The sequence below is a fragment of the Chaetodon trifascialis genome, chromosome 3 (assembly GCF_039877785.1).
Source record: "Chaetodon trifascialis isolate fChaTrf1 chromosome 3, fChaTrf1.hap1, whole genome shotgun sequence".
Classification (NCBI taxonomy): Eukaryota; Metazoa; Chordata; class Actinopteri; order Chaetodontiformes; family Chaetodontidae; genus Chaetodon; species Chaetodon trifascialis.
In genome coordinates this window covers 8,137,170-8,147,934 of record NC_092058.1, presented here as the reverse complement: position 1 = coordinate 8,147,934, position 10,765 = coordinate 8,137,170, and the positions used below count along the sequence as shown (strand labels likewise).

At 44.4% G+C, this 10,765-nt stretch overlaps 1 protein-coding gene across 1 annotated transcript; it reads left to right on the top strand.

Moving 5' to 3' along the window:
* Nucleotides 1-1,298: 1,298 nt before the first annotated feature.
* On the top strand, nucleotides 1,299-10,425 carry LOC139328774 (potassium voltage-gated channel subfamily A member 10). Its single transcript, XM_070958776.1, has 3 exons — nucleotides 1,299-1,385; nucleotides 1,623-1,719; nucleotides 8,311-10,425. Exon 3 carries the CDS (start codon nucleotides 8,480-8,482, stop codon nucleotides 10,169-10,171), a length of 1,692 nt encoding a protein of 563 aa, XP_070814877.1. The 5' UTR covers nucleotides 1,299-1,385; nucleotides 1,623-1,719; nucleotides 8,311-8,479; the 3' UTR covers nucleotides 10,172-10,425.
* Nucleotides 10,426-10,765: the final 340 nt, after the last annotated feature.

Sequence of the window (10,765 nt, the reverse complement as noted above, 5' to 3'; positions counted from 1 at the left end):
ACTACCTTTGAAAATAATGCAGCTGTTCAAGCTTATGCAGTGCAATGGTCACTTACCAGAGCGAAAACATGAGTGTACGGCCACACTAGAGACTCTGTGAAGCTATCATTCTCAAAATGACAACGCTAACATGCTCATTTATAGCAGATATAATGTTCACATTTGGCGTGTGAGCATGCTAATATTTGCTCGATAGTAACACAAAGTACAGCTGAGTCTGAGTTAGCTTTGCGGGTATGCTGTGTTGGACAAATTGAAATCCTCACCTGAAGGTGGCGCTCGATGAAAAGTCAAAGGATCACCAAAGGTATCCCTGAGGGGAACGCGAACGTGTGTCCTGAATTTTGTGCACATGTTGAGATGTTTCACTCGATAAATTAAAACTTTCCCAAAGCAGCAGCCCACGCAGCCACACCATGGCAGCAATGACCGACAGCGCTCCACTGGATGATATCTGATCCCTACATGCACCAACTCATGGAGGCTACATAAGGCAACAAGAAACCTCATGAGCATTCAGCACAATATTTGCTTGCTAGCATTAAACACAAAGTACCGCTGAGGCTGTGTTAGATTTGAAGGGATTCAGCCTGCAGTCCATGATCAAAGTGGTGGACCAACCAACAGATGGGCATTGCGATGCTAGCGGTGTGTCTAGAGCCACCTTGCTAGCATGGCTAAAAGTCGAAGTGGTTGACCTTTGTACCACCAAATCAGATAAAAGTCTCAAGTAAAATACAGTGAGGCTGTATCTTTGTAATGGCACCACCCAAGAAATCATTCTCATTGTTTGTTTCAACCGTCAGGGACTTTTAACAAAGGCTAAATGGACAAGAGGGAGGGCAGAGAGGTGAGCACACACAGAAAAACTGGCCTGTGACCAGTGAAACCTACGCACGAGTGTGAAATATGATCGAGAGCCAAACAAGAGCACCTGGCAGGCAGTCAGACGGGTTCAGGACTTTACTAGCGATGAGAAAAATGAGCCCGGTGCTGCACAAACAGGACTTCACTTAAGTTTCTGGCTTGTTAAGCAACATCCATTGTCCTTATGTGAAGGTCTTGCAGATTTTGCAGTCCTTAATAAAGTGTCACAAAAAGACACTCAGGTGTTTCCTCTACAAAAGCTGAAATAAAGTATGAACAGGGGTGCGCCACGTGACTGCTTTTACTTGCGTGTTATCCCGACCGAGTGAATCGATTGGAAACCGAGTTGCTGTTCCAAACATCTGTCTTGTTTATTGAGTATTTAACTGTAACTGCCCTGCCTTCTGTCAAAACCTCAGAGATTTACAGCCGCTCCTTAAGACTCTGCCACTGGATACTTAATCTAAGAGGATGTGTGAGTGAGTCTAGACAAGCTTCTTTCACCGCTGGGTAACAAGGTAAATGCTTTTAATTTTTAAACCAATACAGTGTGTTGATAATGCAGTGTTAGTGTTTGAATAGAATTAAAAAAGGATTTTGGTGCTGGGATCTGTCCTCGTGCATTACATTTCACCCTTAAAGTTGCTTTTTTTTGTCTGATCATGGTGGTTTAATGTCAAAAATTTGCAGCTAAGACTCAATTTGATGAATCTCACTGCTAATTTCTCACTATCATAATATTTTGTACACTACAGCAGGCCATATGGGAACATGAGGAGGAGGCTCAGTGTAACTCAGGAGGCTTTGGATGAGCTCGGAGCGCCTGCAGCCATGGAACCTCCCTGTCCAACGGTGAGCAGTGTTCATGTCCAAATAGTGGGTGGTGTATGGCATTCATCCTCCCTGTGTGGTTGCTGGAAGGAAAATTATTCCTGTTAGTGCACAGTGACAGTGCTTAGAAGGAATTTAAAGTGTATTATGAATTCATAGCATCGATGCTAAAGGATGTTTTCATGCACAAACAGCAGAGGATGTGCAGGGAAAAACAGGAGGATGTTTGCAAAGGAAAACGTAATTTAATCAGTGAGTTTAAACCACTGAGGATTGCAGTGTTAAATGTTGTGGCTGCAGGCTGATTGGTTTGTTGTGAACACTGGCGTCCTCCCCCTACCATGTCGGTCAAGGAGTCATCCAAGATTAGCACTTGTCTTTTGATTAGTGAGGCTGGAAACAATCCAGACATTTCAATTAAGTCTGTCGTATTTAGTCTGCGCTGTTCGTCTATGAGGGTGATTCTCCGGGCTGATCTCCTGTGTTGCATAATCTCCTTAGTGGAGTAACAGTCCTCAGAGTGAGCACAGGCGTCTCTATCAGCAACAAATCCTCAGTCCAAAAACACTGAAGGGAAGAATTCTTTCAGAGGACAGAAAAAATATTATTATTCCATCCCACACTTTTGTTTTTTGTCAGTCCTCCTGCATGTTTGACCCTCATTGTGCAGAGTTTGACGCTAGAAGGCTGTTTTCACGTTCATCAGCTGAAGGGGGGAAGTTTCTCTGTGCTCACTTTCCATCTCAGTTTAAGACGTGCACATAAGAACAGGATTCTGTGACATGAGCTAGTCTAGAAGTCGATCCTGGTCCAATATGGAACCAGTAAACAGTTAAATTAAAAAATATTTGCATATTCATAGATTTCCAGTGAAGGAGATGTTCATTTGTATGTTTATGTCTCACAACATGCCTGGAGGGACTGTGAAATATGTGACCAGCTATGTTGTAATAAGGTTATTTGCACTCATGTCATCGTGGTGAATCATTTACAGAATACTGTGTGTGTTATATTCGGTAACACATTGTTAAAGGACTTGTAAAACTCAGGAGGTGTGATAACAGGGCAGGTTTTTCTGTCACATGAATTTTAGCATTGAATTTCTCTTTTCTGGCATTATTGGTGTTAGGTGGGATGACATGCAACAGGCTTAAAGGTTAAATGAGCTTTCATGCAGCTTTTCTGCAGCTCGACCTAAACTTGTAAAATCTTTATTTGGGAGTTCAAAACACAGATGCAGAATCTGGCTGGTTGTCTGATCAAGCTATTGTTTATTTGTGGTTTTAAAGAGCTCTTTGGTTGCCATTTGTGCCATTTAGGTTACTTTTAGGATGAAATCTCTTACATAATTGTTTCAGAAACATTTCTCAGAAACCTGTAATCGTAGCATCAATCAAGACTGTAGAGGAAGCTCCAGAAGAACTTTAGAAACATGAGAGAGATGACAATATTTTACATTAGTATTTAAGACCTCGTATGACCTCGTGTCAAATGAACCCAAAAGGGATCACTGAGCAACTCAGATCACTGCCCCTGCAAGAGCTTGTGGGTCAGCTCAACTGGAAGCCAGTAACTGTGAATCCATGTGAACTTGTGGTTTGCATGAACATGCCAGTTAACATTACCTAACACTGTGTTTTGAGTGGCATGCAGGTTTGTACACCGAAGCTGTGATGCCCTTGTATGCTCCTGACCCAACCTTGTATGTTACTTGCAATGAGGAGAACCTCTGCCACAATATATAGGATTACTAGACTGGAATAACCAGCTGCCTTTACAACAGATATAAGATTACCAGGCTGGAATGTCTAATCCGATCTACTTGACATGCACTTTGAAATCCTGTCACCCTTAATGGATGAGCATATGGGCTTTTGAGATAGAATTACTTAGATCATGTGCGCCAGATGAGAAGTCTCGTTTTTGTTACTCTGTCATTTCCCAACACAGAGTGTCGAGCACGCCCAATCCAAATTTAATCACGCTGCCCTCCCCCAAAAAACGGCCATGTGGGTTGTCGCTTAAATTTAGGTTTACTGTTCTGCAGTGACCTCTAGTGGCAGTAAAAATTGTAGTAATTATAACAGGAGCAAAGGAGGAAGTCAGGTGACAGTTTATAGAGCGAAACAATCCGTGGAGGATGGAGAGGTCAAACTCAAGACTGGAGACCAAAAGTCAACACTGACTTACGTTAACTTGCGTACATAAGATAGCTTGCATAATGTACTTAAATTGAAGCGCATATGTTAACTTATGTATGTAAGTTAACGTACGTAACTGAACTTATGTAACTAGCGTGCTAATTTTAACCCAAACCGTGATCTTTTCCTAAACCTAACCAAGTCGTCTTGTTGCCTGAACCTACGCAAACTGACTGTTTCACAGCATTAACTACGTGTTTGTCCGGTACGCCTGTCACTATGCCCTCCGACGGTCGTATACATTCATCAAAATGTTCATATAGTCATTGGCACACAACCTATACTATCTTTAAGCTATTCTGACATGTTGAATTTAATGCCCTCGTCAGGCATCGTCAAATAAGCATCACAAAGCAGAACGAGTGCTAATCCACCTGACAAGAATACCGTATGGTGTCAAGGTAACTTTGCCAAAGACACATGTGATGGAAAGAAGGAATGTGAGGAAAGTTCAACCTAAGCTTTTATGTTAAAACAGCTTTAATTGATTATTTTCCTAATAACAAATGAGTCAAATAACAAAGTGAAAACATTGTGTGATATGAGAGGCGTCACTCGTATCACCTGAATCTGCGGCTCTCCTCTGTTTTACAGATCTTTAACTGAGTTCTGGCTCATTCTTTAGCTGTCTGGCCCACAACTTCACTGTTTTGTTTCACTCACTTCTCTCATGGTGTCGGTTTTGGCCGCAGCAGACAGCTGTTTACAGAGCACAAGGTCAAAGCTCGCTCACAAAACGCCGCCTGCTCAGCACCAAACGGCAGACAGACACAATTTAGAGGCGAGCTGGTGAACACAGTGGAGCATCTAGCAGCTAAAGAGCCAGATATTTCCCTCAGGAGCTGGTAGAGACCAAAAACAGAGCTAAAAGATTCACTCCAAATGAGTACTCAAGTATTACCATTTCAGGGATCTGCATAGTGCCATTCCTCTACATTTCAGACACAAAAACACTTTTTAATTTACTACATTTGTATGTACAAATGGTATTGTGGTGCCTTTGAGACACTGACCATGTAGTGACTAAGTCCCATGTTTGAGCCTTTGTTGGGGACCTTTCGCTGCATGTCATCCCTCCTCTTCCTCCCCTCATTGCATCTGTCAACCGGCCTTGTTGAATAAAACAAAAGAACCAGGAAAACAAATGAAAACTAGAGATTACATTAGAAATGTGTGATAAAATGTGATGCAGTTTCATAGATTAAACTACCCAATGATATATAAAAATTGGCTCAGGAAGACTTTAAGTATGGTTTACTAATATTGTTTATTTATTATTACTCATTTAAACAGTGCACAGTAATCAGTATTGCTATATATTGGCCAAAAGGCTCAGTAGTTACTGAAGAGTCTGAATACTGGAGTTTACTCACTTCAGTGTTGGAGTCAGAATTTATTTGCCCTGAGCAAACGTTTCTCTCCCTGCCAGGCGTCTATGGCTCAAAGTCGAGCTCTGTAATGTCGTGCACAAGGCGTTTATACCCATACAGCGTCAGTATAGTTCACACAGAAGCATGCTGATGGAGGAATTGCTTTGTCAACACAGTCTGTTAACGGGTAAGGTGACAGTGTCATCGGGGGGAGGACTGGGTGTATGGAGGGAGGAGGGAGGAGGAGGAGGGATGGATGATGGATCGAGGGCTGTGTAGAAGGACAGAGGGAGGGACGTTAGGGTGCACAATCTAGAGTCCTGAGACGAGTGACACTGCAGTAGCTGCAGTCCATCTCACCCGTTTACCTCCCCTTTCTCACTTTTACTGACATAAATCGTTTGGCCGGGGAATGGATTGATTATTTACCCTCTCAGCCTGACGCGTACACTCTGCGATGGCCCCCTCACTGTCCATCTTCCTGTCCCTCTTTGCCGGTAGCAAATTCTATTATGAGGTGTTTAAGTGACAGGTCATGCCTCAGCTGACTGCGTTCTCGATGACATGTCCCGGACATTGCAGGATCACACAAGAAACAGATCTCCGTGTATGAAGCGTGTTCAGTCAGCTGAGTGATGCTTGTGTGTGCACATGCATGTCCTTGCGTCCGAATACTGCGTGTGCATGGCCAAACCTGAATGTATGTCTGAAGTACAAACATGTGAGGTTTATATTCATTGATGCACTTGTGCATAATGTTCCCGTGAGGGCACATAATGAGATTCCTGGAGGTGACGCTGTGTGATGATGTGCAGCAAAGCGTCGGCTGTAAAGTCTTAAAACAGTTGTCTGTGACCTTGAAGCCATGTGCCTGCAGTGGTGCTGCTCACGCCGCAATGTTACAGGGAACCAGGAGACAGCCAACTCCTGGCTGCAGCAGGACGAGAGCGAGATGAGGGAATGATTTCTGACTTCAGGCAACTGGTTCTCGATCGGGTAACACAATATTCAACCTGTGATGCCAAATTGGCCGCCCTTCTGAGAAAGTACAAGATTAACTTTGATTAAAGTTTTCGCTCCCTGAGAGAATTCAGCAGGACTAAAAAAAGGAAGTGCGGCCATTTTTTGGTGATGTGAAATTAACCTTTTAATTAGGCTTGTCGCACTTTTTCAAAGCCACAGAGTTACTTCATTAATCGGACGAACCTTCAATAGCTGGCAGTGGCAAAGGTGCAGGAGCTGGCGGTGACGACTGAAATGAAGAAAACATGAACACATCTGCAGGATTTTCTGGGAAAAGGACTGTTTTTACACTCTCAACTCTAAAAACCCTCTTACAAATCTATACATAACACCTCGCGGAGAAATGTGTGCCCTGAATAGCATTTATCAATAAAACTGATTCTAATGCACTGGCTAATTCTTGTTTTTCCAAAGAGGATCTGTCTTATGGATTTGCTGTTGTGAAAGAAAAGTTAGATGAAGATTTCTTTAAAATGTTTCAAATAAGAGACAGCTGAAGCTCCTGGGCAGATGTGCGCTGCTGCAGGTATTGAGAGCTATGACATGTACTGTAACAGGGGAAGAATAGAGTTTAATCCCCAAGGTGAGGGTGGATTGGATGATCCTGCATGTGGATGCTTACTCTGCAGGAAAGAGGGGGAAAGAGTGGGTCCCACTCTCCCTTCGCCACATCAAACGGCGATTGGCTCCTGCAGAGTAAACCTCCTATCAGAGAGCTACCTATACCGTCCTTACTGATCCCACTGACGGCGGAGGGAGCGGGGAGAACAAAGCCAGGTGACCCCCACATTCAAAACAGTGAGTTCCCTGCATGTGTTTGTGTTTGCTTGTGTTTGTGCGCGCGCATGTGTACGTTTGCGTGTGGGTTCCTCTGGCATCTCTGGTTTCGTATAGGGTATTAAATTACCCAATGGGAGCTTTAATAGAGCTACAGACACTCTTGATTGCGAGTCTGGATGAGGGAGAGATTGAAGGGAGGAAGGGGGAGCAGAGCGGAGCTGCCAGGCAGGGTAGAGAGGGCACAACAACTTCTGCAGAGCCGGGGACGCGGGTGAGTGGTGCGGACATCTGCACACAGCTGGATTTAAACTGAACACTAAATTAGACGTGTATTTGCATGTATCTGTGTGTGCTCATTGTTCCAATCTGTGATGTCAGTGAAGCTGTTGTGTCTGTTATTGTTTGCTCACTGTGAGACAAAAACTAACTAAGTTCAGTGGGAAGATTTTTCCAATTTAGCCGCAAGAAGTTGCTTTTAGAAACAGCGAAAAAGTGTTTAAGATTCAAGGATGTGGATCAAACAGCACTTTTCTGTTCTCTGCGTGTTCAGCTGTCCTTCCTCTTGGACTCAGTAACCCCTCTTTGCTGACATCGCACAATCAATACATTTATTTTCTGCATAAGCCGTATCATGATTTCCTTACACGATTCAGTCCTATTTCCTGCACTGTTAACGTTATCTGCTACAATGCAAGTGGAAACAGAATCAGATGAGTCTCTCTCAGTACGCAGGGCCCTCGGTGTCAAGTGGACACAGAGGTTGCAGCGGAAAAGCGTGTGTGAGGATTTGGTTACCTGTCCGAACCAGACGAATGTAATGATAAACAGCTACTTAGGGATAAAGTAAACGTGATGCTGACAGACTACCCCGAACAGGATTGGGATGGATTAACCAAGGCAGAAGTTAGAAACTGAGTGGAAGAAATGTGATTTGATGAGCTTTCAGCCAGAAGTGAAGGCTCAGATGTTTTTCTGTGAGGAAATTAAACATGTTTAGTTGTGTAGCACATGATCAGCAATAATGCTAACCATACCTCGAGTAAGCACTTTCACAGCCGAACCTGCACAGTTTGTGTTTTAGGTCTTGAGAGTGAAAAATAACCGTACAAGCACAGTATCAGATGGCAGGTTCACTGCTGATGTAAACAGGAGCTGACAGAAAAATCTCTGCCAACAAAACTGTATTGCACGATTTAACAAAATATAACCCTAACTTTGCTTTATTTGCCCCCTTACAGATTACTCAGAGGACTGAATCCAAAAGTGCAGTACAGCTGCCTGAATGATAATCCGGAGCAGGGAGGCTCTGCCAGGATCTTCAGCGTGGCACTGGTTGTGGTGTCCCCTCTGTCTCCTGCACTCAAACCAGGCTGATAGACGGAGCTGTGGCTAGCGACAGCGCAGGGGATGGAGGTGCCGCTTGTCAATTTTGAAAACATGGATGATGTCGGGATCAACCTGGGGGACCCAAATGACTCTGGATACCCAACCTCACCCACCTCAGAGGCCCCCGATCAGAATCTTTTACCCCACCGTTTGACTTCTCCTCACCAGTCGCCACATAGAGGACGACGTGGGCATCAGTCTGGTCAAGAGGGGCTGTCACCGTCCACTCCTCCGACCTTGACCACTAAAGCAAACTCCAGCAGTGGCAGTTTGATCTCTAATCTGAAGCTCCTGATCAACAGCGAGTCTCCCACTGACAGCGTCTTCAGTAAGATGGCGAAGGATTGCTATGAGAACGAAGATTTGTTTGAAAAGCACTACATGGAAGAAAAGGACGAGAAAGTTGTCATCAACGTTTCGGGGCTGATGTTTGAGACGCAGCTCAGCACCTTGAACAAGTTTCCAGAGACGCTGCTCGGCGACCCCATGAAGAGGATTAGCTACTTTGACCCGATGAGAAACGAGTACTTTTTTGACAGAAACCGCCCGTCTTTTGATGGTATTCTGTACTACTACCAGTCAGGAGGAAGAATCCGCAGACCAGCCAATGTTCCCTTAGATGTCTTTGCGAATGAAATCGTTTTCTATGAGTTGGGTCATGAAGCGATGGAGCAGTTCCGCGAGGACGAAGGGTTTATCAAAGAACCAGAGGTCCTTTTGCCCACCAACGAACTCCAGCGACAGTTCTGGCTCCTGTTTGAATACCCAGAAAGCTCCAGTGCAGCCAAATCTGTAGCTCTGGTGTCTGTGTTTGTCATTGTCATTTCCATCTTCATCTTCTGCCTAGAGACTCTGCCAGAGTTCAGAGAAGACAATGACTTCCTCCCGAGTTTAACCCAAATCGTTAATGGAACCCAAGACAGTTCTGCTCCTCATCCTGCCACTAAAGACCTGCTGGCATATTTCACAGACCCCTTTTTCATCGTGGAGACTATTTGCATCATTTGGTTCTGCTTTGAAGTCTGCGTCCGTTTCGTGGTGTGCCCCAGCAAAAGTGATTTCTTCAATAACATCATGAATATCATTGACATAGTTTCTATAATTCCCTACTTCGTAACCCTGGGAACAGAGCTGGCTACGACCCCTGATGATGACGTGAACTCCAGTCAGAACATGTCCCTGGCAATCCTCAGGATCATCCGTCTTGTGAGAGTTTTCAGAATTTTTAAGCTCTCCCGACACTCCAAAGGACTTCAGATCTTGGGTCAGACCTTGAAAGCCAGCATGAGGGAACTTGGGCTGCTCATCTTCTTCCTTTTTATAGGAGTCATCCTATTCTCAAGTGCCATCTACTTTGCAGAAGTGGATGAGCCCCAGACGCAGTTTGTTAGCATCCCTGACGGCTTCTGGTGGGCCGTGGTGACAATGACCACAGTGGGATACGGAGACATGTGCCCCATCACTATGGGAGGCAAAATGGTCGGCACCCTCTGTGCCATTGCTGGTGTCCTGACCATCGCCTTGCCCGTCCCCGTCATCGTCTCCAACTTTAACTATTTTTACCACCGTGAAACTGAGCAGGAGGAGAAACAGATCATGGATGCAGCGGCAGAGGCTGCCCAGAAAATGTCAGCTGCAAACAAGTATGGAAGCACGCCCTCACTAAACAAAAGCAACGGCACCTGGCAGAACGAGAAAAATGGCATGCACTGATAGAGAGAGGTTTCATTTATATCAAGGGCATGAAAAACACAAACATATCCAGTAGTAAGATGCACTGGGTGACATCAGTTCATCTTTCTCACTGTTTTGTACTCCAAACATGGCAGCATACGTGCATACTGTTACAGTATTAATAGGCACTGTGTGTGTGGTGAGACAGCCTTTACACAAGTTGTCTGTCTGCTTGTGGATGTGTCAAAGTGCAATTAACACAACTCAGCAACTACTTTGTCAGTTAACCTCGATGAGAAGAAGAGAAAGGTGTCATTATTATCTGAAAAAGAAAGAAATGTGATGGCTCATTTGTACTATAGACATTTCACTGAGGTCCGTATCCGTTTATCCCCCACAAGAAATCAAGAACGGTTTTGATAATCATAGCATTCAGACTGGAAGTACACTCATATTACATCTCAGTTCCACGTTAGTCCACACTTGGTCATATTCAGCAAAATCGAGGCAGAACTTGGCGTGATTTTCAAGGTCAGGCAGAATGTGTCAGTGTAAGGCAAGAGGACAGCAGCGCACACATTGTCTTATCAGCAAATCTATAGTTGTGAATGCTCAGCCAGCAGCGCTTCTCCA

Coding starts and splice junctions, on each gene's coding strand:
- LOC139328774 (XM_070958776.1), top strand. CDS start 8,480: ATGGAGGTGCCGCTTGTCAATTTTGAAAACATGGATGATGTCGGGATC.